Source organism: Panthera pardus, unplaced genomic scaffold (assembly GCF_024362965.1).
Source record: "Panthera pardus isolate Hobbes unplaced genomic scaffold, ASM2436296v1 HiC_scaffold_11, whole genome shotgun sequence".
Classification (NCBI taxonomy): Eukaryota; Metazoa; Chordata; class Mammalia; order Carnivora; family Felidae; genus Panthera; species Panthera pardus.
Window position 1 is genome coordinate 63640311 of NW_026526666.1, and position 27304 is coordinate 63667614.

The 27304-nt window shown below is 56.8% G+C and overlaps 1 protein-coding gene across 2 annotated transcripts in view; it reads left to right on the forward strand.

Annotated features, from left to right (window-relative positions):
* Window positions 1–26428, forward strand: part of GLIS1 (GLIS family zinc finger 1) — a 228411-nt gene extending 201983 nt beyond the window's left edge. The window contains exons 5-11 of one of the 2 annotated variants that reach the window (XM_019449228.2): window positions 4352–4513; window positions 9089–9199; window positions 12864–12990; window positions 17609–17765; window positions 22638–22816; window positions 23436–23603; window positions 25897–26428. In XM_019449228.2, the coding sequence (XP_019304773.2) occupies window positions 4352–4513; window positions 9089–9199; window positions 12864–12990; window positions 17609–17765; window positions 22638–22816; window positions 23436–23603; window positions 25897–26054 (1062 nt within the window). In that variant the 3' untranslated portion in view covers window positions 26055–26428. The remainder of the gene's footprint in view (window positions 1–4351; window positions 4514–9088; window positions 9200–12863; window positions 12991–17608; window positions 17766–22637; window positions 22817–23435; window positions 23604–25896) is intronic. The other variant, XM_053895123.1, reaches the window with a different exon arrangement.
* The last annotated feature ends 876 nt before the right edge of the window (window positions 26429–27304 follow it).

Consider the following 27304-nt stretch of genomic DNA (forward strand, 5'->3'; position numbering starts at 1 on the left):
GCAAGATAGAAAGAATTACCATCACAATAACAGTAATGACATTTACAGAGTATGTCCTGTGTGTCATGCACACATGCACATCGTCTCACCCCACAACCAACTCCGTGAGCTGGTTTCTGTCTTCGTATTACCGAGAAAGACACTGAGGCACAGAGGGGGCGCTGACTTGCTGGACTTTCTGCTTTCCAAGTCTGGACCCTTCACCCCAGGCTGTGTGGCATCAGACCCTAGAAGGCCTCCAATGCTAAGGGGATTGACTGGTTGTGAGAAGGCATGATGAGCCCTAGAGAGTCTTGAGTGGAGGTGACCCACCTAAATGTGCAGCGTAGAAATAGACTCACAGAGCGGGAAGGGCCGTAGGGGTGTCTGGTGACGCTGCTGGCTGTAAGGCAGCGGGGAGGGGCTCATAAGAAACTCAGATGGGCAGGCTTCAGCTTTAGGCTTCCAGATCCTGGATCCCCAGGGTAGAGAGACAAGGGGAAACAGACCTGTCCAGGATGCATTTGCTCCTGTAGAAGTGGAACCAGGACAGCCCTGGACACCTGCCCCTCAAGCCCCCATCCTTTTCCCCACTCCCCATGCTGCTCCAGGCCCCAAGCCCAGGCTAACCGCCCCCTACACCTGAGCCAAGGGGTTTGAAAGCACAGGGTGTGATGGGATGGTTAGTCCAAGCTGCCAGGCCGGAGGAGGAGGATGGGGAGCAAGGTAAGGGGTGAAGGAGTGAGAAGTGGAAACGGGACATGGGGAGATGTGGGAGCCCACCATGCCACACACACACACACACACACACACACCCTTCCACTCTACAGAGGGGCAGCCCGGGAGACGCCACCCCAGCAGAATGCCACCTGCTGCTTACCTGCTTGGTGACCTTGCCTGGGAGCAGCAGTAACAACACTAGGTGGGGACTTGGTGCTGAGCTAAACACTTAACCTGGCACTCTTTCGTTTCACCCTCACAGCCACCTTCCACAGTTGGAAGGACTCACCTAGTTTTACAGATGAAGAAACTGAGGCTCGAAGGCTTGGAGGGACTCCTCCCGGAGCACTCAGGGAGTTGAGCAGCCAGGACACAAGCCCAGGTTGTCTATGACTGCTGTGCTGGTCCCCTGAGCCCCAGCTCCTGGCAGGAGGAGAGGAATATTTGCCCCTAGGGCTGTGGAGGGATACGAGGTCACCCTGGTGACAATCCTGGGCCCAACAGAGAGGGTGCACCTAGGTGTGAACCCACAAGTGTGCCATCCTCCTCTCTCTGCCTCTGTGGGCCATCTGCGCGGTGCTTGAATGGGGAGGACCGAGTGGACCTAGGCAGCTGCAGACAGAGCCCCCATGGCCTCAAGGTCCCTGGCATGTCTGGGTGCTGGCCTCATGGCGGAGTTATTCTGCCGTGGTACCTGCAGCATCCTCACCCTGGAACAGTCTTGATGGGGCAGCAACCTCTCCCCACCTACTGCTACTACCTCTGGTTCCACCTCGGCGGTTCTACTCCGATAGCTGCTTGCCGCACCCCAGCCTGGGACTCAGCTCTGGGAGGTTCCGCGGGTGTGGGGTTAGGACAGGGCTGGGCCAGTGTACGTGGGCGTGACACAGATATAGGGCACAGGTATCAGGGTACTTCGATGGACACTGGAGGGAAGGGGGTGCACTCACAAGGGCACGTACGTCCCCAGGCCTGGGAATTTCTGTTCGTGCTCCCATTGGCTCAAGTTTCTAACCCACCCTTTGTCCCGTGAATGAGATGCCAGCCCTGCCGTCAAAGGAACTCCCAAACCCTCATCCTAGAGGCATGGTGAGAAGTGAGTGTGCAGCAAAAATCTTCTAACCCCTAAGCTCAGGGTGTGACCAAGGAGCGGCCACGGAGGTTGGGGAAGCTTCTCAGAGGAGGTAGTGCTTAGCACCTCTAGTAGACGTCTGCAAGATGAGTGGAGGGAAGGAGAGGCATTCCAGGCCCAGGGAACAGCTCAAGCAAAGGCCCAGGGGCATGAAAGTTCCTGACACATTGAGAATCACACTCCCATGCAGCTATAGCAGGACACACGGTGGGTGTGCAGACAGGAGAGGCGTCGGGGCTGTGGTGGAAGGCCATGAACACCAAGCTTGCAGATCCGAGGCTTTTGAAAAATGTATGAATTAGAATATCAACGAATTTGAAGGGAAGGTGGGGTACCCAGGAGGGGTACAGCTTGAACGGAGCAACGCTGCCGAGACGGAGGCTGGCCAGCGGGGAGAAGATGAAACACCGGTCTCCAGGGTCTGGTGGACTCCCCCAGAGTCAGGAAAAGCACACAGCACATTAGGAGTCACTGCCCCTCGGCCTTAGATGTCCACCCTTCTGGCATGGGCCAGAGGAGGAACAGAGGGACCGGCTGAGCGCCAAGAGGCAGCCCGCTTTCCAGCCGTGGCTCCTCCACCTCATTTCGGGGTGAACTTGGCACAGGGCCATTGCAGGAGAGCAAGGGAGTAGTTGTGGCCTATTTATTCCCCAAACAGGATTTCCTCCTGGTTTTGATGCATGGAAAAGGCGCACCATCTGGGAGAAGGGGGCGGGGCAGGCTCTGAAACCCGGCTGCAGGCGGCCTGCCCCGGATGAGCCCCAGTAGAGCTCCCTTGCGGCCAGGCCTTCAAGGGAGAGACAGACGTGAAGGGAGTTCACCCGAGAGAGAGTCATTGTCTCTCGAGTCTCTGTCCTCGTGTCTGTCCTGAGCTGGGGGATGAAACTAATGATTTGGGCAAAGGAGCTGGTTCCTCTGGCCTCGTCCTCCTCAAGGGTCACCTCCCCCTGCCCACCTGCAGGGAGTGGGCGTAGCAGAGCCACCTGGGCTTTGGCGTCAGTCGTGGCCTGCACCCTGTCGTTGCCATGTCACAGCCCTGTGATCACCACACGAAGCGTCTGTCCCTGAGGTGTTGAGGCCTCACACTTCAGAGTGATGGTGTGGTTCAACACCTCACACCACGCCTGGGTGGACAGAGCAGGTTCGGGTGCGTGTCAGTTCCTCTTCCCACCCCGTGGTGCCCACCACAGGAACACCGGCCTGGCTGGGCCCCCCAGACACTGAGGAGAAGCAGGAAGGAGCGGCCGGTCACACGAGGGGACCAGGGAATGTGCCATGGGGCAGCATTCAAGCTGGACTCTGAAGGCTGAGGGGAGATTGGATGGATGGTTATGAGAAAGAGGACGTACCTTGCTGAGCAACTTGTGTGAACTAAGGCTTGAGATTGCCCGGTGGGCTCCTGCCGTGTTGAGGGTGTGGGTGGGAGTCGGGAGGGGCAGGAAGGTGTGGAGGGTGCAGGGCTTAACATTTTTTTTTTTAACGTTTATTTATTTTTGAGAGAGAGAGAGACAGAATCAGAAACAGGCTCCAGGCTCTGAGCTGTCAGTGCAGAGCCCGACTCAGGGCTCAAACCCACGAACTGTGAGATCATGACCTGAGCCGAAGTCGGACACTTAACTGAGCCACTCAGGCATCCCAGGGCCTGAGGTGGAGCAGCGGGGTCCTGTTGTTACCTCAGAGACCTCGGCTGGTCACGTGGGGAGGAGTGAGCAGTTAGAGGATTCTGGGGTGGCAGGTGGGAGGTGGACAGAGGCTGTGGGACGGAGATGGGGCAGCCTGCGCCATGGGAGGAGGCGGTGCATTTGTTGCTGTCCACCCCCACTGCGGCCAAGGGCATCGCTAAGTCTGTGCTGTACCCGCTGCATGCCCACCGCATGCCCACCAGCATGGGGCCTGGTACATGGTGGGCACTGGACAAATAGCCAAATGATAAATCAAAGACCCTGAGTTTACACATATGGTTGTTACTCTGACAGCAATCAGCACCGATGCCGCACTCCAGGTGGACAAAGCCCTTTGACAGTCATCGTCCCCCCACCCTAAGGCCCTCATATCAGCCCTGGGTGGTGACCACAGGGTCTCGAGTTTGTAGGCAAAGAAATAAGGGACAGGGAGGTCAAGGGCACTGCCCAAAGCCTCACTGGGACAGAGCCCCACTCAAATCCAGGCCTTAGGTTCCGAATGCGGGTTGTCTGCACCTGCTGTCCTGTCTGTCCGTTCAGGGTTGCCAACAGCGGTGTGTCCTTTCCACATGCCACTGGGATCCTTCCAGATCCAGAGTTGGAAAGACCGCTTTCTTTTCTAGCACCGGGAGCCATCTCTAAGTCAGGGGAGTACTTTTTCTGGACCCACCAGGGCCTCCCAGATATAGTCTGGGTCCTGATCACTTCACGGGGAGCTGAAACAGGGCACCTGGAGGCCTTGGGCAGGACTGGGGGCAGAGGAGACGGGGGCCATTTCCAGGCTGAGTAGTGGGCCCTCCGGGAGCTGCGGAACGCCCCTCACCAGACTCTCCTGCAGTTCGAAGGCTGCAGCAAGGCCTTCTCACGGCTGGAGAACCTCAAGATTCACCTGCGGAGCCACACGGGCGAGAAGCCATACCTGTGCCAGCACCCAGGCTGCCAGAAGGCCTTCAGCAACTCCAGCGACCGTGCCAAGCACCAGCGCACCCACCTTGACACGGTAGGCCCGAGGACAGAGGCCGAGGGGGAAGGGGTGTGGGAGGCGTGCACAGTCCCTCGCTCGTCTGATGCAGGGTAGCACCCAGGGTCCTCGCAGAAACCCTGCCTTCATCCCGAGCGCTGGGCATTCTGGGCAGGATGACGGCATGCAGGGAGAGGGAAGTCTCATCCTTGTAGGACAGTTAGTAGTATCCCTGGCGTCCAGCCACTAGACAGGTAGGAGCAATTTTCCCTCTCCCAGTTGTGGCAGATGTCTCTCAACATTGCCAGATATCCTGGGGAGGAGGAAGCAAACTCTCCCCAAGCTGAGAACCACTGCTTTAGTCTGTGGTTACTGGCCCAGGCACCAATGGCCAGGCACGTCCCCATGGAGAGAGTGGGCTCACCACCCTCTTCCTCTCCCCAGGCCTGTCAGCCAGCCCCAGAGCAGGCCTTCCCCGCTCCGCCCACCCCACGCCCTCCGTGCAGACAGTCCAGAGCCTCTCCAGAGCTGTTCTTTACCCCCTGAGCACGGTGGGTGAGGGGTTGAAGTGAGCAGGGCCTGAGACTCTAATTCTGGTCCCCAGATACCTGTATGTCCACCCCCTTTCCCTTGTTTGGGCCGAACTGTGACAACCTGCAGCTCTATCAGTGTCAGTCTCCCCGTTTTCTCCCAGACCTCAGAGGTTAACAGGGCACTTTCTAGAACATCGTGTCCACCATCTCATACTGACCAGGCCAGTCAGTCACTATGCCATTTGACAGATGGAGGAAGCAGGGCTCCAGGAGGTTCAGTGCCCCGAGCTGGGCCTCACACCCCTCTTACAGGGCCTGTGTGAGGGGGTGTGTGCAGCCGGGTAGGAGCCCAGCCCCCATGTACGGCAGGAGATAGTTCCACAGCCGGAGCCCATGTACCTGTGCTCTTTGGGCAGATGTTTGGGGAGCTCTACTGGTCGGGGGCTGGGAGACCCGAGTGGCCATCCGGCCCAGCCTGTCTAGTACCAGATACACAGATGAGGAAACAGAGGCCCACAAGGCCGACTAACCCCTCCAGGGTAAGTTGGAGGCCACAAGACAACAGCGGTCAGAGCTGGAGACCCTCTGATCCAAACCCTTTATTTGGATGTGAATAAGCTGGGAAAGCCAAGACCCAAAGAAGATGGTGGGGAAGAGGGTGGCAGAAAACATAAGGAGGTCACTGTTTTGGGTCCCAGCCAGGTCCTGGGCAGAATGTTCTATACATTTTCTTCACAATCAGTATCACGTATGCTCTCCTCGAGTTTAATGTTGGCAACAACCCACAAAGGGGTTGGGCCCTTATCCTCATTTTGGGCCTCATTAAGGGCCATTATCCTCATTTTGCAAGGAAACTGAGACTCACGTTAAGTCACAGACTGTCACGCAGCTCCTAAGTGGCAGAGTCCAGTGGCCCTTGCTGGAAAAGCCAGTGTATCGGCCACCCTGGAGAGGTGGAATGGAGTACAAGGGACAGGGTAGGAAGGAGGAGCCCCGTCCCTGGCTGAACCCGACCCTTCTCTCCACCCCTCCCCTCTCAGGCTGCATTATCACAGGCTTTGTTGGAGACACAAGTGAGGAGGCATTCTAACAAACCCCTGCCTTCATTACCTTCTCAGAAGCCCAGCCCCTGGGGCCCATGGCCCCCACCCAGGTCCTGAGGGGCACAGTTTGTGCCCAAGCCTCCTGGTTACATGTCCCAGAGACCACAAGGCAGCACCCACAGCACCAGGCCTCTCTGCACGCCCCACCCCCAGCCTGAGCAATGTCCCTCCAGGCCTCTCAGGGTCACCTACTCTGACTTACTCCCTTCCTCCCTCCCTCCTTGCTGCATTTCCTGGACCCAGCCCCAAAGCAACAGGCCTCTGGCCCCCACTTGGTGTGTGAACAGAGCTCTGAGGACTAGGTCAGGTCAGGCCCAGAATGAGCCCACGGGGTTATCTCAGGCCTTCATCTCCCCAAAGGTCCTGGTGAAGCCTGTAGGTACAGCCGCCAAGCCCTGCACCCACAGCCCAGAGGCCAGTGGGTCAGGCCCATGCAGGCTGGGCCTTGTTTTCCAGAAGGTACCCCGTCATGTTCCCAGCTTCCCTCTGGCGCCAGAGATCGGAGGATTCTCCCCACGGGCAGGAAAGTGGAAGAACAGACTAGAGAGAGCCAGCCAGGTTTTAACTCTGGCCCTCCACCTGGGCTCAGACCTCGAAGAAATGCCCCTAGCCTCTCTAGGCCTCCATTTCCTCAAACACCTACATCATAGGGGAATCAACTGAAATGATGCAAAGACAGGCTTGACACACGGTCTGCACGGCAAATGTGAGTCCCTCCTTTCCCTCCTCTGACTCGCTGACTGAATGCTGAGCAAACCCTGCCGCATCCCCAGGCACTCAGTGTGGGCTTTCAGTCCTGACTGCCACGGCCCCAGGGGGTGATGGTCTCTCCTTTGCCCAGACGAGAGGAGGCCTCCTAACAGAGTGTCACTGGCACACTCTTACTGCAAGATCTTGGACAAAGCTTCAGCCTCTGTTTCCTCATCTGTGCTTCGGCTGTGGCACTGTGTCCTTACTACACCGTCACGAGTGTCCTTGTTACTAACAAGGCTTCGGAGCTGGGGCAGTGACTCCAGGCCTGGGGCTTGGCTGCTGCTTGGGACAGCCACAGGGTTTCCTGAGGGCTCACGGAGGAGCGGGGCTGGAGGAATGTTCTGCACACGTCAGGCCCTGGAAAAACAAACACAGAGATGGGCCTCGCGCCCTTTCCAGGCAAGCGCGCCTGCACACACGGAGCTCTGTTTGTTTGCTTTTTGGCAAAAACGTGTGGATTTGTATCAGCATCCCCCGGGGATGGGGCCTGGGGCAGGACAGGGCAGGGCCCACGAGAGAGAATGTCTCTGTGTATGTACGTGCATGTGTTGGGGTGGGAGCAGGCCCATAGCGTTGTGTGCATGTGTGTGTGCGTGTGTGTGTGCACGCATGTGTGTGTGTGCAAGCATGTCTGTCTCAAGCGGCTGGGGAGGGCACGTCTGAGTGTGCCTTCCACCCTCCTGCCCCACACCTTCCTTTCAGCGCGGCAAGCCTCTCACTTCACTGTCTCTTTCTTTTTGCTCTCCTCCGTTTCTTTAACCTGGCAACTGTCCGTGGCAGCACCAAGGTATGGTCGTCTCTTTCTGCTTGCCCCTCCCCATGAGGTCCCTGGGTCTGCAGTTGGACTGGCCTGTCCTCAGGCCAGCAGGGACAGAGTTGCCTGAGGTCTGGGGTGGGGGAGGGGGGCAGTTCCACATGGGCATGTCTGACAGGGACATAGTGGTCCCCGGTACTTAATGTGAGAGGCACCACATCCTGCAGACACCCTCCCTGCTAGTTGCTAGAGGCCGGAGGGCCCTGAGAAATCAGGACTACTAGGTATAGTCAAAAAGGGAGGCCTTAGGGAAGGACTGTTTCAAGCCTCAGCAGGAGCCCCTAAGGGAGAGCTCAGAATTCAGTTGGAGCAACTTCCTGGGTCAGTCCCTGGGACCTGAGATGAATCCGAAGGGATCATCCCCCGAGGAAATGCACCACCTGGTAGAGAAGGACACTGAACAAACCCAGCATTTCTGGGTGCACAGTGGTGCCCTTGGGAAGATCAGGAGGTAGAGACAGAAAGAAGATTCCAGGAGGGCTGGGTGGGTGGGCACACAAGGACAGGGGCAGGAGGAGAGGTGAGAATTTCAGCAGGCCCAAGTCACAGCGCGCCCTCAGTACCGGGAGATGGGCTGTGTCCGAGGGCACGAGGGAGCCATGGAAGGATTTTTCAAAGGTGAGAGCATGGCCAGGTCTGTGAGAAAGGCTCTCTGGCTGTGGTGGGAGGGGAGATGGGAGGCAGGGAGAGCAGCATGAGGCCCAGGCAGGAACAGGGGAACAGGGGAGGTGGTAAAGGGTATGGATTGGTTCTACATGAGCAGTGGGGGCCCATAAGAGGAAGTACACAAAGGGCACAGACCCCCAGCCTCCCCAGGCCTGTGTCTGAGATCCACCTTCCCCCAGCTTCCCGTGATCATCGGAATGAGGATCTGGTTTTCTCATGGTCCAGAGAGCAGTCTGGCATCTCTGGACCCACTACAAGGTGTGATTAGTCACTCCCAGCCTGGGGCCCTGCCGTACTCCAGCTTGGCCCTGTGCTGTCCCCTCTCTTCCCCTGCCCCTCCTCTTCCTCTCCAAGGCCGCCACCTCACTGTACTCCTTGTCCACTCGCACCTTCTCTGCAGCCGTGGGCTCCAAGGGTGTACTCTTCTCAGAGCCACTGTCAGAGCTGGGAGAATCCTTAGAACTCAGTTGGCCCCATTTTGCAAGGGAGAAGAGTGAGGCTCAGAGATGGGAGGCGACTTATCTGAGGTTCCAGCACGAGAGTAGAATGGAGACACAACCCCTCCTTCACTACGAGGCTGTGGGCAGGGCTGGCAGAGTTGGATCCTTCCTGGCTGGGGACAGAGAGGGAGGGACAGGGTGTGAACCTGCTGCCTGCCCCCTCCCAATTGCAGGTCACACAGTATGACCTTGGGGCCTGGCAGATGGCCCTGACTCACCCCACCTCTACACCTCTGATGTTACAGAAGCCGTACGCCTGTCAGATCCCTGGCTGCTCCAAGCGCTACACGGACCCCAGCTCCCTCCGAAAGCACGTGAAGGCCCATTCAGCTAAAGAGCAGCAGGTGCGTAAGAAGGTAAGACGGTCTTCGTTCCAGGCCCACCTCTGCAGATGCCCCGCTGGCCTCCCAGACACCTGTCCAGCATCCAGCCAGGTGCCCGCACTCCTTACGTGCATTCACCCACACGCCCGAGGATGGTCCTGTCCATCGTCCAGGATCTGCCTCCCACCTGGCCCCAGAGTTCACTTCCTTACCTCCAGCCGGCCAGACATCTATCTGCCCACAGACCGTCCACCAGCTTCTCTGTCATCCATCTGCCCACTTGCCATGGCTCATTTAGTAAATACATGATGTTGGGCCCTGTGTAGGCATCGAGGATACAAAAATGGAAAACCGGAGATAGACATAAAGAGATAATTCAATATAATATAATAAAGATGGCAATGGAAGGATGCAGAGAATAGGGTGGGAGCAAGAGGGTCCATGGAAGAAATGACATGGGGGACAGTGGACTACAGTTGTGTGTGCTCTGGAGCCAGCCTGCCTGTGGCCTTGGGCACATCTCTTAGCGCCTTTCTTCTTCATATTCCTCAACTGTCAGATGGGGGCAACAGAGGACTTGTGTAGAGGGTTGCCGTGAGGCTTAAACTAGTAAGGGTGTAGAACAGTACTTAGCCCAAAGTAAAAGCTCCGAGAAGAAGTTGGTGCATGCATGTTGTCATTAAGCAGTGGGCAGGCCAAGACAGTAAGGAGAGCATTCCCAAGAGTGACTAAATCTTGAAACAGCAGGCACCTTGCCTGTCTCGAGGCCAGGCAGCTACGCAAGGAGGAGAGGCGTCCTGTGGGGAGCAGACGTGACAGGCCCAAAGCTCTGCCGAGGAGTTTGGGCCATCCTGAGGACAGTGGGTATCATCAAGGGGTCTTAAGCAGAGAAGGGACGTGTCACCTTGAAAGATGGCTCTGGGGGCCATATGGAGAATTGGTTGGGGCTGGTTGGGAAACCTGAGGCAGGGAGGCCACTGCTGGGAAGCAGGAGAGGTGGTGGGGGTGGCTTGGGGCAGAGCGGGACGGTGGGTGGGGGCGGGGGAGAAGGGGGTTGGCAGAGGAGTAACAGAAACAGATTCTGGGGGGCAGGATGGTGGTGGCCCCCTTCACCAGGACAGAGGGTCTAAGAAAGAGGCAGGCTTGCGGGAGAAAGCATTGAGTTCTGTTTGGACAACAAGTGTGTGAGCCACAGAGGGACCCAGTGCAGCAGGGGGATGGGACAGCTACTTGGTGCAAAGCCCACCTCTCGGTTCATCCCGCATCTCCAGAAGAGCACCAGGGCCATGTGCGGTGGGTACTTGAGTGCAAGGGAGGACGGGGTGGGGGTGGGGGGTGAAGAGAAAACCAGGGCCAATCCAGGGACATCAGCATGACAGTGGACAACAGAGCAAGGAGAGCCTGTTAATTTGCCCTGCAAGATTTATGGAGCACGTACTGTTTTCTGAGATACAGCTGCAAATAAAGCAGAGAAAGTCTAGAGGCTGGAGAAAGAAAACTACTTCAGTCCTGTGGGGTGGGGGCGTACAGAGATGGGTCTGGGACAGGCAGGCCTCAGCTGGGAAGACGTTGCAGGGGCACAGCCAGGCTTGAGGCTTTGGTCTTCATCCTGCAGGCAATGGGGAGCCACTGGAAGCAGAAGAGGAGAGGAGGGACACCGTCAGAGTATGCACATGAGCTTGCTGGTGAAAACACCACATGTGTATTCACTCTGGTGAGGGAGGGACGAACCTGAACCTGAACCCAGTGCTGAGCCTGGTGTTTCACACACCATATCTCATTTAGTCTTCTCTATGAATCTAGGGGGTGGGCAGTTTTTAATCCCCCATCTTAGACGTGGAAACTGAGGCCCAGAGAGTTAACAAATCTGCAGGGTTGTGCAACGCAGGAGTGACGGAGCCAAGGGTCCCACCCCAGACCTGCCTGTCCCCGGGGCCTGAGCTCTCTCTACTGATCTCAGGTTGAAGGGCCTGAGCAGGGACAGGGAATGGCCCGGGCTCCATGCCAAGGAGGCCTCTATCCCGAGCAGACTGGTGCCCGAGGACCAGAATCCTGCCCTGGTTTTCCCAGGCCCCATGCTTGGCTTGCACTGAGCCCCAGGGACCTGGGGCCGCAGATCTGCAAACTTCCCAACCATAAGCATCCATTAGGAGCCATCGGGGACGATGTATCTTTCTGGGTAAAGCGACCCTTGTATTATGACAGCTCCTTGGCAGCCCTGCTGCGTTTCAGAGAGAATTAGAAATGCTTTTCTTCCTTAATTCTCCTCTCCTGCTGCTCCTAATCCGATCGACATTGCGGTCTGCAAGAACATGCCTTGGCCCTCTTTTGCCAGAAACTTAATTTACATGGAAAACAGCTGCTGGGTCAGGGAGCCGAGGGCCCATCGGGAGGCTGGGCACACCTTCCCCAGGCCTGGGTGCTAGCCCTTCTGGCCTGGGAAGGTGGAAAAACCCTTGGGGCTGACTCTCAGCTGCGGTGTGACGTCGCACAAGGCTCCCACCTTCTCTGGGTCTGTTTTGTCCCAGGTGGAATGAGGATCTGGACAAAATCTTCAGGGCTCTGAGAGTCAGGCTTGGGGACTTCCCTAGGAGAGGGGCCCCTTCCCTTCCAGATGAGCTTTTGCCTCATGGCCCGATGTCCCAAGGGCCTCAACTGGCCACTCCCTGTCCCCATCTGGCCTCTCTGGGAAGGCGAAGACGTTCTGGGCTATGGAGCTCGAGTCTACCTTAAAGACAGCTAAGGGTTGTTGGCCAAGGATTTGCCCACCCAGGCTTGCTCTCAGCCAATGACCTCAAGTCCATGTATGGATCCAGCATGCCTACTGTCACACGACCATGTGGGACACGGCCAGCTGGGGTCAGCCAGCCCTTCACACAAGCTTGTCCATACCTGTCATCTCCTTACTCCACCTAGCAGCCTGGGGGGTGGTGGTGGTGATTGTCATTGCTTATTACAGGCAGGGGAGAGCCAGAGAGGTTAAGGTGTTTGTCCAGTGTCACACAGGGAGGAAGAAGAGATGGGAGTGGAGTTTGAACTCGGGTTGCCCTGGACTATTTCCATCATGCCTCATACCAGGAAGAAAGGAGGATGGGGGCAAGGGGGAGAGAAGGAAAGACACTCCCTGGGTGCCCTCTGTATGTTACTCTGCCCACATGAGTTCATTGTGGGGCAGCCCCGAGAATGGGCCACACAGAGCTCTGGCTACCTGCGGGAAGCCCCAGCTGCTGTACTTTGACACCCTTCTGGGCACATGTGTGAGGCCATGGCTCCTGTAGGCTGCTCCCAGCCAAGGACTGAGTGTGGCAGGCCCTGCAGAGATGCTGATGCCTGGGAGACACAGGACCCCGTGACTTCCAGCACACTTCAGCTCCCTGAGGACTCCTAGTCTAGAAGCTTCCACCAAACTCCTTCCTCCCTCTTCCCTTTCCCAGACTGCCCAGGTCCCTGGTTTTCTCTCACGCAGGCACTTCCCCTGTTAAAATCCTTGCATGTTCACTCCTGGTGTTTGCTTCTCAGACCTGAACTAACCCAACGTATACAGTTCGCTCCATTTTACAGATGAGGAAACTGAGATGCAGTGAGGTGAAGGGTCTTGCTCTGGAGCCACCATCCTTGCCCTGTCCCCTAAACCGAGGGTTGCCGGTGGGAAGATGGTCTCGCACTAACACCCTCTCTCCCTCTGCTTGTTCCTCAGCTGCACACAGGCCCTGATACTGAGGCTGACGTTCTGACCGAATGTCTGGCCCTGCAGCAGCTCCACGGGTCCACACAGCTGGCGGCCAGCGAGAGGAAGGGTGGCCGCGCCCCGGAGCTGCTCCCAGGTATGCGTGTGGGGAGGCAGCGGCCAGGTGCACAGCCCAGGAGGGCTCTTTCACAGCCAGCCAGCCCTGCAGGAAGACAGTGATGCTCTGTGGGTGCCCAGGGGCCGGTGGGGGGCACCTGCTCCTCTGACATACCTTCCTTCACACTCTCGTGTGGCTCCAGTGCCCAGGGGAGGAAGCCCAGGATCCTTTCAGCCTGGCCTTCGGGGCCTCACGGGGCCGAGGCCCTCCTAGTGGCCTCCCACACCAGCCTTGATTGGCACGTCAAACATAGTTCCTTGGACATCCCGTGCTCCCTCTTGCCTCTGAGCCACCGTATACACCCTGCCGCCTCCTCACCCCAGCCCTTCACCGAGGCAGCTCCTGCACTTTCTTCAGGCCCCACCTCAGGGTTCAGGCCTGGGCCTCAACCTAAAGACCCACATGCTCCCCACCAGGACTCCATACCACAGCTTCCGGCTTCAGAGGAGAAAACCGAGGCTCGGAGAGGGTGGGCAAATTTGTCCGAATCACTTCCAGCTTATTCAATTCTGTGGCCTAGAGGTGGAGCCCCTCAACCCCTGGGACCCTTCAGGGCCATCCAGCTGGACACTCAGAGCCACTGGTCCAGCCGACATAGGAGGCCTCCCCAGGAGGCCGCAGGCCGGGAGGCGGGTCTCGGGTCCGGCAGGAACGCTTCACTGCGTGGCTTGCGATGTGGCCCGCGGGCGGATTCCAGCTGACAAGACTTGTGCTCTACCCTCCCCATCCCACAAAGAAACCACAGTATCAGAGCAGAAAGCTCTTCCCACCCTCTGGGATTTCTTGAATTACTCTAACCATTTTAGACATTTTTTATTTTCTAATTTTTAATGCTTTCCCCTCAGGGTTGAGGTAGCAACAGATTTAAAACTATGTTGAAGCATTTACCAAACAGCCTCAGGGAGAGAAGGTGTTTACACTTTTTCTGGGTTGCCCTTACACTTTTTCTGGGTTGCCCTACCCTCACATTGGTCCACAAGGGCAAGGACACCCCGGGAGGGTGGATCTATGGAGAAGGAATCACACCCTCCTTCCTCCAGCTAGAGGCCCCTCTGCCATGGCTGTTTCTCACAGCATCAGATTTGCTAAAATAGCTGGCGACAAAGAGACCCAAGGGATAATAGGGATGTGTTGAGGATACTGAGGCTCGGCAGAAAAGAGGGCTGTGACTGATTAGCAGTGGCTTCCTTGGGGAAGAAGTCCTGCAGCCCCATCATTTTTATCCTGGGAGGATTCAGGATTGGGCAGGAGGAGGACTGACCCAAGGTCATCTGGAGAAGTCAGCAGCAGATCCAGGCTAGAAGCCTGTTCTCCCAGATACCAGGCCAGGGCCTATCCCAGGGAGAAGGGCTAGGCCAGCAACAGCCACCTCTTGAGCGCCCGCATGGGCTGGTCACTAAACAAACATCATCTCATTCAGTCCCCATGAGCCCATGCTGCAGATGAGAAACAAAGTCACTGAGGCCGCAGCATGGATGGCGGGGGCATTAGGGTAATACGCCTATGCAGGCCTGCTCCAATAGCAAGCGAGTGGTGTCCTCCTTGCCTCAAGCCTCAGTTTCTCCCCCAGACTTGCTGTGACAACAGATGTGATTGTGACGCCATCACTTATATAAACCCGCTGTGACCGATAATTTTTGTCATCATTATTATTCTTGCTCATCGTGAATGAAAAGAGGAACCATTTATTCACCCATCTCCTAATAATTTACAGCCAGCATTTATTGAATATTTTTCACCCCAGGAAGCCATTCTAGGGGTTGTACAAGTACATGTTCACAGAATCCTCACGTCGGCCTCATAAAGTACATGCTACTATGCTCTTTCTTTTCCAGATGAGGAAACTGAGGCCTCGAGAGGTTAAGTAACTTTTTGCTGACGTCCCACAGCCGGTAAATGGCAGAGGCCAGGCTTGAACCCGGGCCGTCTGGCCACAGGCCCTGCCCTTAATCAGAGAGTCTGCTGCCTCCCTGCTGTTGATGCTAGATCTCACCATCCTGGGCACCTGCTGTGTGCCAGGCTCTGTGCCGGTCCCTGTCCTCAAGCTGCTTCCAACACAGCAGGGAAACAGGGACCAACCAGGAGAACCCAGAAGTCCTGGATCCCTCTGGGTTTCAGTGCCAGGTTCTTCCTTAGGCAACACTGCAAATGCTTGAGGCACAGTTGGGAACAGATGTTAGGGCCAGAGGTTAAGCGCTCATGGCTGATGATTGATGATGCTGATTTATAGCCTCAAATGGTGCATTTGGGGAAGAGGCCAGCAGGCTCCATGGCGTCCTCCTCCTGCTGCCCCTCATGATGACTCCCTCATTGCCATCCACTGTCTGTCCATTGCTTGACATGCCTAGTTCACACACTCAGTGGCCCACCCTGTGTCTGTCTGCGTGGGGCTGGACAGTCAGGGCAGAAGGCAGGGGGAAATGGGACAGATTCAAGGAGTGTTAGGTCAGAGAAGTCCAGAACAGAAGAGTTGAGGACAAGGGAGGAGCTGGCAAGGATGACCTCAAATTTTCGTTGTCTGATGGTAGGAAACTTCCCCAAACCTGTCTCTCATCAGGAAGGACGAACTCACCTCACAGGAAACCCTCAGGAGTTTTTCTGGCAGGCTCCTTTAGCAGACCCAGGTAACGTGATGGGCAGCGAGGATGTGAGAAGCACGAGGTCGGCATGGCTGAGGGAGAGAAAGCAGGATTTATCAGGATTCTAGGCCTTCCTAGCTGTCAGGCCCCCAAATTGGTTCAAGATGGCAGGTGAGGAGGTGCGCCGAAAAGTGGTGAGCAGAGCAAGCCGTGAGCAGCACCGAGCCAGGCTCCATCCACAAAATCTTCTCCAGTGCCTTCCTGACAAAGCTGGGGGGTGGGGGGGGGGGGGGGAGGATGGGTGGTAAAGGGTGGTGGTGGATAGATGGATGGGCAGGGCTGTCCGTGGGCAGAGTTCCCTGAGACAGAGGGGTAAGGACTGCAGAAGGGAGGAAGGCCCCCAAGAGCCCATTTAGAGCACTGGGGTCTCACAGCCCAGTGAAGCCTGGACCATAGGACCCTACCTGGCTATCTAGGACGTAGCCTGAGCCGGAGCCCCAGGCCATTTCCTGGGCCTCGCTTTAAACAGACTTTCTTTTGGTATCACTTGGGAGGCCTGATTAGCTGTGGTTGAAGATTTGAGCTTGCAACCCCTGCCCTGGCCTCCTCAATCCCTGGTCGTAACTCCCTGAATTGCAGGCCTGGGTGAGAGGGGCCAGCCTGAGACAGCCTAGCCTGGAACGGCAGCCATCTGACAAGGTGAAACTTCCTTCTTTATGTGGTTTGTGCTCAGATGGTCCTCGTGATAGGGAGCCTTGGGTCTCGATCCGTGATGACCAGAGTAATATTCAAAATGTAACAGCTGGCCCAGGTGAGCTCTGACTAATCAGCATGGACACCGCATCAGGACGGCTCTGCGTGTGGCCCCCCGGTCTGCAGAGTCTTCCCAGGGCATCAACTTGATGGGTTGATTTCTAGGAAAAGGATGTCAGTTTCTATTAAAATACAAATAAACGTGGCCAGATTTAAAAAGGGGAATAAGATTGGCCCCATTTTTTTTTTCAGATAAAATGGAGAAAAACATGGAACCCTTGCTGAGTCCCTCCCAGGCTCCAGTCCCAGAATAGGGGTCCGATCTCCCCTCTAATTGGGGTTCCTTGGTGAAGGCATTTGGGAAACACTGGCATCAGTAACTGCTCTCAGACCGTCAGGCCCCTGGAACGACATCTGACTATGACCTAATGTCCCCCATTTGATTCTTCCCCCACCTGTCTTCTTAACAAGGGTAAGGCGCTTAGGAGTAAGAGGTGACAAAAGGTGGTATCACCCTGCAGGTGTCTTCTAGAGGTTTAGAATCGTAGACTAGAGCATGGCCGACTCCTCTCCTCAGTCAGGACCCTTGTGCAGCGTACAGCCTGTGCAACCATCTCTGGTTGTACAACCATAGGTCTCCTAGGCCGGCCTGCCATCTAGCTAGCACAGCCATCCTCTATTTGGGGTCCTTCACAGTGGACATCCAGGCTGTGCTTGCACATCTCTGGGGATGGGTAGTTCATTTCCTCCAAAGGCGGCCCATCACCCTCCAGCGGCTCTGCCCGTGAGAAGCCATGGCCAAGCCCTGAGTTCCTCTCAAGCTTCTCTCCATTCCAGGACCCATGTCTGCCTCTGGGGCTGCACAGAGCAAACCTCTTCTTTCTCAGAACAGCCCCAGAGACTTGAGGCAGCTTGCTCCATACAACCCTCCTCCCCCAAACACACACGTGTGGGCACACACACGCGCACACGTGCACGCGCACACAGCCTGACCACCTAATGCCTCTGACAGCCCCTGGTAGTCCACCACCTATCCTGCTTTCAGGGTAGGCCTCAGTCCCACATGCAACCCTTCAGCCAGGGTATGAACCGCAGCGTGGAGCCATCGTCTCCCCATTTGGGCCCCTAACCTTCTGTTAATACAACCTTGATGGTTTCCTTTTGTGTCTTTCTCTTTCTGTCAGCAGGCACACAGCTCCGGGGTCATTCACAGCCACCGCTCGGGAGTGGCCGAAGCCCAGTGATGTTTGTTTGCTTTCCTGCAGGCGTATATCCTGGCTCCATCACCCCCCATAATGGGCTCGCATCAGGCATCCTGCCCCCCATGCACGATGTCCCTTCCAGGCACCACCCACTGGACGCCACCACGAGTTCCCACCACCATCTGTCCCCCCTGCCCGCGGCCGAGAGCACCAGGGATGGGTATGTACAGCCAGCCAATCCTCCTCCGGCATAGCAAGCAGGCACCTGCGTGGGACGAGGGCGAGGACAGGCATCCCACGCGCTAGGGGGTCGCTACTGACCACGAAAGTAGCCAGCATTTATGCGGCACATACTGTATACCGCACCCTGTACCAAACACCTCCCGGGCATCATCTCATTGGCAACTCACGGCGACCCTAGCAGGTAGATGGTATTGGCATCTGAACTTTGTGCCGCCTCCCCTCGTGTGCGCCTCCCCTGTGAGCGCAGCCGTGGGAAGACGCTGTGCACCCGCACCGCATTCCGGACTGCCGTACCAGGCCTCCTTGGGAGTCTCACCCTGGCTTCTCTTCGGCTCAGACCATGCGTTTGGTGAGCAGACTGCCCGCTGCCCACACCAGAGGTGCTCATCCTGCCCTCACCCCCACTTCTGGCCGCTGCAGCCGTGATCATGGTTCAGCCTGCCGGGCTGTCCCGGGGCCCTTGCTGTAGGATCACTGCAGAGAGGAGTAGCCTTTTCTGTATTCAATGTGGTTCCCATTGTGGCCGCTTAATTGGCTGGAAATGGTAAATGTGCTAATTGCTGGTCCCTAATGCTGCCAGAATCTGTTTTCCTTGCAGATGGGCAGAGGGAGGTCACATAGCCCCACCGCCTGCCTTGCCTGCCACTTTCACTTATCGCTAGCAGGACTTGATCAGACTTGGCCCCCAAGGCCTGACCTCAGTACCTGCCTCCTCCTCTGCCCTTCCTCCCTAAGGCCACAGCCTTAGCCTTGGCATTGGCCTGCCTGTGCCTGGGACCAGCCCGGCTTCATCACCAAGTTTGTGGCCCAGGGCTCCGAACTAGGCTCCTTCTGCTACTCACTCATCCATTCATTCGGTGTCCGGTTCCTGCGTCCTTGGTGTGGGCAGGCCCTGGGCCCGGTGCTGGAGCCGCCGATGAGCCCAGTCCTGGAGGAGCTCACCATGAGGAGGGGAGATAGAGCCGCAGGGATTGACCACGCAGGACAAGTGCTCTGAGGGAAGAAGCAGAAGGGGCTGTGGAAGCCCAGAGGAGAACCCAGTGAGCTGGAGGACGTCAGGGAAGGCTTCCTGGAGGTGATGCTAAGCCGGGCCTCCGAGGTTAAGTAGGAGTTGACCGAGTGGAGAGATTGGGAGGGACTAGTAGCGAGAGTGTAGACATGGTGAGAGCTTGGCGTGTTCTGGGAAACATGAACCTTCGTGTGGGGTGACAAGCTCAGGAGGGAGGTTGCTAGGGCCAGATCACGAGGCCTGCGGCAGGAGTGTATCCGAAGGGTGCCGAGCAGAGATGTGGTCAGTCCGGGGAGGAGAGTGCAGCCTGCAGTGTGGGGCTGGTTGCCAGGGCAGGCATCAAATGTGGGTGGATGGCAGCCTGGGCCAGGGCTGGTGGGTGGGGAGGAGGAACACCAGGAGGCATTAGTAACAGAGCATAAGCAGGGCTGGGGAAACTCCCACTGGGCGGGGAGAGGAGGAGGGAGGAGCCACCAGAGATGAGCCCCTGGGGAGGCAGAAGTGCTGTTCACGGAGCAGGGAAAGTGGGAAGACTGTGAGTGGGGGGAGAGGCACGAAGAGGCTGCCTGATGGAGCTCAAAGGGGGGCCCAGAGAACCAGGCCTCCCTGAGCCTCAGTTTCTTCCTCTGTAAAATAGGTATTAAAATACCCTCCTCTAAGAAGGTGGTGAGGATCAGCCATGACTGAAATACACATGCCTGGCATTGTATGTGTCATCTGGGACAGGTTCCACGGACACTACCCACCTCCCCACCCACCGGCTCAGGCCACCTGCTCACCCACCAGCCGGCCCCAAAACATCTCCAACCAAGGAAAAATAAACCACACAGGCCTTTCCCTGCTCAGGCCCGTGCTCTCTGCTCTGCCTCATTCATCACCCGCCTGCCGCCTGCATAAGTGCCGGTCAAGAATTCCTGTAGCGAGAGGCAGAGTGATGACAAGACCAGGACAGCCGGGCCCGCCATCCGCCTGCCCTTGCCTACGGGAGTGGGAGCGAGGGCTCGGGTCATCCCAACAGCCAGGCGCCTCAGCTCCTTGGGCTGGGCTGCAGGAGAGGAGGGCTCTCAAGCCCGACACCAGGCCCAGGCCCGGGCCCGGCTTGAATGGGTTTCTTTTTTCAGCCCCTGAGAAGAGAGGCAAGACGGGGAAAAGGCCTTCAGCCTCCCCTTCCTGCCAAAGTCAACAGGGAAGGCCACTCGCGGCTCCCCGGTGGTTTGCTGGGACGTTTAAATAGCTTGACAGAATTATCTGATTCACTCAAAAATATGCTAAGAGGGCCTGACTTCATGACCAAATTTATTTACCCTGGCTCAGATTAGACGCCGAATAGGGCAGTTTTTTTTTTTTTTCCCCAGCCCCATACGAGGTATGAAGCCCTCAGTCTGCCAAGCCAGTGAGGTTTTATATTAATTTTTATAGGTTCCAATTGAAGCAAAAATATTTGATTTAGGAATCATTTGCATGACTCAGAAGAGGAGCTCCAGATGATCTTTTTTTCCTTTTAAAGAGTTCAGGTAGAGCAGCGTAACCTCAGCCTTCACGTCTGCTGTGGAGAGTCGTGTTCTGTTTAATTTCACTGGCTGTGAAGGTGGCAAATGTGAATTTATGGCAGGTTTGAGACAGGAAAAACAAACTTTGAGAATGCGTGGTTTTTTTCCCCCTTCAGATCTGGTTCTCCTTAATTCTGCAATGCTGTTAATCTCTGGGTTTTGTAGCCGAGTGATTAAGAAACCCATTTGTTAGTATTTATCAGCTGTTTGCTGTGTGTCAGGCCCAGTGCTAAGCACAGAGTGCCTCAGAGGCAGAGACCTGGCCCTCCCCACGAGCTCCCAGGGGAGGGGACGATCAGGAAGTCGGGGAAGAGCTGTGTATGGGTGCCAGGATGGGGTGGGCGTAAGGCCAGTGGACCCCATGAAGAGGGCTTGAAGGAGGACCCACCCCCCTGGCCACGCCACGGCCCAGCCTCTCTGGCCTCAGCCAGAGAACTTGTGAGGACACACAGCTTGTGCACAGCCCTCTACAGTTTACAGACTGCAGTGGTAGACCCTGTCCCACTTGACGGCCCTGTGAGAGAGGCCTAAAAATGTTAATGATGACGATAATGAGAATTTATGGAGCTTCGATGAGGATTCAGTTCATTAACTTGAGGTTGAGGGGTACCTAGAGTGTGTTAGATGTTGGGCTGGGGACTAGGGACCCAGGCCTAAGGCCCTCCCTCTGTCTTCAGCACGCTCACAGTGGTGGGGTTCCAGACATATGAATGATGGCAGTGCAGCCAAGGGGCAGAAACGGCAGGATGCCCAGGCTGGAGGGAGCAGATGGGGACCCAGCAGAGTTACAGACGTGGAGCCCACTGGCCTCTCCCCAAATCTTTCTCTGTTTCAGAGAAAGGCACTGATCTGTCCCTTTAATCCATCATGTTTTAGAGGGTAGGCAAGGGTAATATTCCTGGCCTGAAAAGGTCACCTACAGCTGTGACATTGAATTTATACTATATTTTAATGTGGATGGTCCAAAATCCCAAATGCCAACAAGAAGATGGACTCTTTGAGCTACCCCCCACCCTTTCTGCAATGCATGTAAGTGCTTTGTAGGCTAGGAGCCTTCAGCCTGGTCCCAAGAGCCCCTAAGTCCATCCGACCTCAGGGCCATGTTGGTTCCTGTGAACAGACTCCAGAGGCTTAGGTGGCAGTGTGAGGAAGGAACCTAGTTCACAGTGATATGCAGTCCAGTTAGATGACCCACATGGGCTCAGCTGGGTTCAAGGTAACTAAACAGCTCTACACTACTACAGCCGCGTTTCAGAACATGAGCTTCCAGAGAGCCCAGACTTGGGCCTGTACCACCTCAGGCTCTGTATGAATGGAGGTGGTGAGCCCCCCATCACAGGATGTATGCAAGTGGAGGGGAGATGTCCAGGGATGGAGACAGAAGGCCCCTGAAGGCACACTGTGCAGGGAATAAAGCCCAACTTGGACATCAGACCTATCTTCTAGTTTTCTTTCCCACACCTTTAGAATAACGATGACGATTCGTGGAGTGGCTGAGAATACCTCTGATGTCATCTTGGGTGCTTTGTCTATTTTGATTTATTTAGTTTTACCCTTGTCATAACCTGTGAGGTCAGTGCTGTGTGGCCAGGAGTTGGTGAGCAGCCTCTCTGAACCTTGGTTTTTTGATCTGTGAGGCGGACACAAGAACTTCTTTCATAGGGCCTGAGGCGAGACAGAGGCTCAATAAGTGGGGACTGGAAGTGCCATGGAATGTTCTGCTAAGGAAGCACGAGAGCTTTCAGTGCACCTGCTCCTGGGCTTGTCCTCCAGAGGCGGCCGGAGCGGCAAGCACAGAGGGAGAGTGTCAGGATCCAGTGGGGGAGGCTGGTGGTTAGCCCTGGGTGATAAGAGTAGTAAGTGCACCAGGGGGAGACACAGCCACACTGTGAGGAAACCAAGGCTTTAAGAGACATTAAGCAACTTGCCCAAAGTCACGTGGCCAGTGAGAGCAGATGGGTAGAAAACAGTTTTGTCGACTCCAAGGCCCATGTTTATAACCAGTGTTCCTTGCTGATTTCCAGTCCTAAATGCCAGATAGAAGTTCTTTACTGATTCCTTTGGATTCTGAAGCTCAGAGGACTTTAACATTTAATTCCAGTTTGAACAAACTCAGAAGTAAAAGCTTCCTCTTCTAACTGCACTGTCTTAAGTCAGAGCGGAGCAGGTAGTGAGCTCAGCGTTGCTAGAGGGAAGCAAGCAGCAGCAGCCATGCCTCTGGCCCCCACTCCCCACCCCACACACTGCCCCCAGAGCCTCTCCTGCTGATGGCCATCTCTGTTCTCTCCAGGTTGGGACCCGGCCTCCTCTCACCTATGGTCAGCCCACTGAAGGGGCTTGGGCCACCACCATTGCCACCATCCTCCCAGAGCCATTCTCCAGGGGGCCAGCCCTTCCCCACACTCCCCAGCAAGCCACCCTACCCGCCTTTCCAGAGCCCTCCACCCCCGCCTCTGCCCAGTCCCCAAGGTAAGCTCTGGCTGAGGGCCTCTCCATATACCTCCACTGACTCCTCCAGTGTCCAGGAGGAACAAGGCACTGACCTAGGGCAGGGAGGCGGGGACTCGGAATGACAGAGGGCACTGAGGGCCACCGTGAGAGAAACCAGGAGTCGGGTGACCCGACATACCTTGTCCGGGGCACTTCCTGGAGGAAATTCCACCTGAGGGGTGAGGAAGCGTTTGTCCCATTGACAAGGCATCGCAGGGCTCTCCCAGCGGAGGGAACAGCATCTACACTGGCAGGGGGGTGGGTACAGCCTGCTGCTTGGAGGAGGTGAGTGAGCGGGCATCTCAGGAGGTGGGGATGGAGGGCCAATGGTCCCCTCCCTCAGAGCACTATGTCAGCCACAAAGTCCAGCGCAGCCACGTGAGGCCGCCTCGCCCTACCCCCTCCGGTGCCAGACAGAACTGGGAAAGGGGCCCAGGACCCCTGGCACCTTCTCCACCCTGGGGCTCTCTTCTCTGCTTTGCACCCACCGTGCCTGGACAGGACAATGCGGGAGGCTGGACAGTGCAGCGGGATGGTCCCCTCTCTGCCCTGGGCGGTTTTCCTTTGTTAACGCATCCCCTGCCGCCTCCCTTCGCAGGGTACCAGGGCAGCTTCCACTCCATCCAAAGTTGCTTCCCCTATGGTGACTGCTACCGGACGGCCGAGCCAGCAGCCAGTGGGGACAGTCTGGCCGGGGAAGCCCACAGCTTCAACCCCCTGCGGCCTAATGGCTACCACAGCCTCAGCGCACCTTTACCTGCCACAGGTGAGCCCCACTTGCACGCCTCTCTTCCCTGGCTACCTACCAAGGCCCAGCCCTGTGCTGGGTACTTGTGCACATTGTCCTGAAGCCTTGGGACAGCCCAGAGGGGCAGAGTCCTCTCCATTTTACAGAAAGGGAAATAAAGGCTCACACAGGTCCCAGGACCCCACAGAGTTGGGATTTGCACCCTGTCTACCTCCGATGTCAGTGTTTCTTCCACACTGTCACACAGCAGGTGTGTGATACGTGTCTGGACTCTGGCAGGTTTCTGAAGACAGAAGACTCAAACTGGGCGCTTGAAGGCTAGTTGAGGTTTCCCTTTAAATATTTAGTGAGCACAGAGTATGTACACAGTTGTGGACCCTGGGGAGACAGCAGGGAAAGAGACAAATACTGATCTCTCTTTAACAAATAAAGAAAATGAGGCCAGAGAGGCCACCCTACCGGGAAAGACAGGACCTAGAGGTTGTGCTTGTTCCTTGTGCTGCATCCGTGTCCCGTACAGGGCCCTGGGCCTTCCCCACGTAATGCCCCCTGGCTGGGGTGGAGAAACCCAGTGAGAGGGAGGGCTTTGCACAGCCCAGGGTGGAATCAGGCTCAGACCAGCGGGGCCAGTGCTGATCAGAGCAGGGGCATCGGGTTGGGGGTGGGGGACGGGGCGGCCAGACCCTCCCTGAGTTCCCCAAGCCCAGCTCCACCCCGAGTCAGCCTCCAGGCCTGGGTCCAGCTGGAAGTTATAAGTTCTGGGCAGGCTGGGGGCCCCAGACAAAGGGGAGCCTGAGACCCTGTGCCAGAGGCCCCTTGGGCAGCTCTGGGTGTGTGCAGCCGGGGATCGAGGATTAAGGACATAGGGACAGTAATGAGGCCACAGACAAGCCTGCAGAAACCTGTGGGTCCATCTGCGTGAGGGTCCATGTGTTCCTGTTCACACACAGGTTCTCACGTCCACGTACGTCTTCTTTTGTCACGTGTTTGTGGTCCCGTCTGTGTGGACACATTGTGTGTTATCCATCCCATGACCCCTGTGTGCACAGACTGTGTTCAACCGTGGTGTAGGTGTGTCTGTAGGTGGACGCGGGTCACATACATGCACCATAGGCAGATGTGTGCCGATCACAGGGTGTGTGCGGGTGGGTGGGGCGTGTTCCGTGTGTGCACATGCGTGGGTTGGTGTGCGATGAGGCCCTGGCTGCTGTTCCCGGCACTGCTGGCTCACCACCTCATCCTCCCCCTGCTCCATCCGGCCTGCGGCGAGCTTTCTTGGGGTTTAGCAGCAGAAATAGGTAACTCTGATGGGCAAGAGGCAGCTTCCATGCCCCCACAACAGGGTGGTGGATTCTTCCGGCCTCCCGTCTCCCCTGCTATCTGGGTGGCAGCCCGGTGTTCAGTGCCCGTCCCAGGCCCCGTGCATCTGCCTGTATGTCCTCTGCCAAGCTGAGAATAGACACGCGGGATTGATCCAGACTGATAGGGTGGGGCTGTGGGGCCTCGGGGTAGTAGTTCGTCGTGATCCCACTGCACAGATGGGAAGACTGAGGCCTGCCTGTCATGGGCTATGCGGATCTGTGACAGCAACTCAGGGACAGAGCCCTTAGGGCAGGGACTGGATAAGACAACCTCTCCAGGCCCCTCCAGGGTAAGGGCCTCTGAGCAGCGGAGCATGTCCAATGGAAGAACCAGGTGTCTCAGGGCCAAATGGATCTGGGTTCAAATCCCAGTTCCCCCACTTACTGGCAATAGGACCTCAGGCAAGTGTCTTGGCCTCTCTCAACCCATCTTCTCAGTTATAATATAGAATAATGACTCCTACCTCACAGGATTGTTGTGACTGAAGGGAGGTAAGACTTCAGTGAAACCTGGGTAAGAGCCCAGTCAGTGCTGGTCCCTTCTTTGGGTTTCTCGTGTCTGGTGGGGTGAAGGAACCTGAAAGGGTGGGGGATGCGCTGTGCTGCTCTGCCAGGAGGGGCCCAGCCCCCGAGGACAAGAGCTGTGATAGCCCATCCCACCCTCCCCCACATTCGGCCCTACAGTCCAGCGCTGGGTGACGGACTGCTCCAAGCCAGCCAGCTGTCTGTCCAGCTTGCCCGGGTCCCTTGGCAGTGCAAGGCCTGGAGCACCTCCTCCCACCCAGCAGCTCCCCTGTCCGGAAGAGCAGAGGCTCTGAGCAGGCCCCACTGAAGGGATACTGTGTGAAGGGACCCTGGACAGGAAGGTGGGGTCAGGGGGCTGGGAGACAATGACAAAGCATAGCCCTTGCATCCTCCAGCCCGGACCCTGTTCCCTCCCACACCCACAGGCTACGAGGCCCTGGCCGAAGCCCCATGCCCCACAGCACTGCCACCACAGTCATCTGAAGACATTGTGTCCAGTGGCCCCGAGGACTGCGGCTTCTTCCCCAATGGGGCCTTTGACCACTGCCTGAGTCACATCCCGTCCATCTACGCAGACACCTGAAGGAAGGCCCAGCCTGCACCTGTCCTCCCTCCATCGCAGACACTACCTTGCCCACTCGCCATCTGTCCCCACCCTCTGTGCACCCAGCCTGAGCCGCCAGGCCAAGGCTCCCCACAAACTCAGGGTGCTGGGTCTGCGGCGGCTGCCCTGCGCTGGCCAGGGACAATCGCCTGAGCCCGAGCTGGGTGCTCAGAGGTACCCATCAGGATCCGTGACCCCCCGACATTCCCTTGACTGTGCCTTCCTTTTTTTCCTCCCCAATGGTTTTGAAATCACAGACCTCGTGTATATAAAATGTACAGAATTTGTTTTCCATTCCCCTTCCAGTTTTATATTTTGGGTTTTACAAGAAAAACATTAAAAACTGGAAACGAGTCATGGGGGCCTAGTTTTGCCTGTGAGCCAGCAGAGTAGAGGCCGAGACCAGCCGCGTGGCGGAGGGGTGTGTAACAGAGCCGGTGTGCGAGGCTCGGAAACCAGCCCAGGCCCTGGATTCCGTCAGCGGGGATGGGCGCCCACCTCACGCGGCCCCCACCATGTGCTAGTCCCAGGACCGCGCCGCAAGGCAGGTGAGCTGACCAAGGCTAGGGCTAAAATTGGAGCCCGGATCACCTGACTAGACCTTTGTTCTCTGCACTGACTTCTCAGCTGGCGGAAGAACGCACTTAAATTCTGGCCCGCGGTTGGGCCAGGCTGCAGACAGCATCCCAGGTACACAGAGGTCCACCCCGCACCGAGAGGTCTGGGAGGGGGGAGAGGAAATCACTTCTGAGGGCACCAGGGCTCACCCCCTGCCCGTCTCCCTCCCCATCATCCAGGCCTGTGCAGATGGCCTGGACGCTGTCCTGCATCTCACCGTGTCCCCCTGAAGGTCACCTGGTAAAAGAAAAGTCCTCCAGGAAAATTTCTGCCTCGTCGCCGCCGAAGTGAAATGAAACAAGGGAAGTCACGTGTACTGCATGCCTACTGCGTGCCGGGCCCTCCTCCTCCAGCAGCTCTACGAGGATCTTCCTAGCCCCTTTAGCTGCGGGCGAGCAGTCAGGATTCAGAGCCAGGTCAAAGGAACACCTCTGTGTTCCCTGTGGCTGGGTTAAGTAGGCAAACCAGATGGAAAGATCTAGCCAATCCCTCTTTACATAGTGGGAAACTGGGGTTCAGAGAAGCCACCCAGTCAAGTGGTGACAGAACAAAGACTGCACCCTGTGTGCGTGCCTGCTCTCTCCCCGCGACCGAGGGAGGCCGCGAGTGCT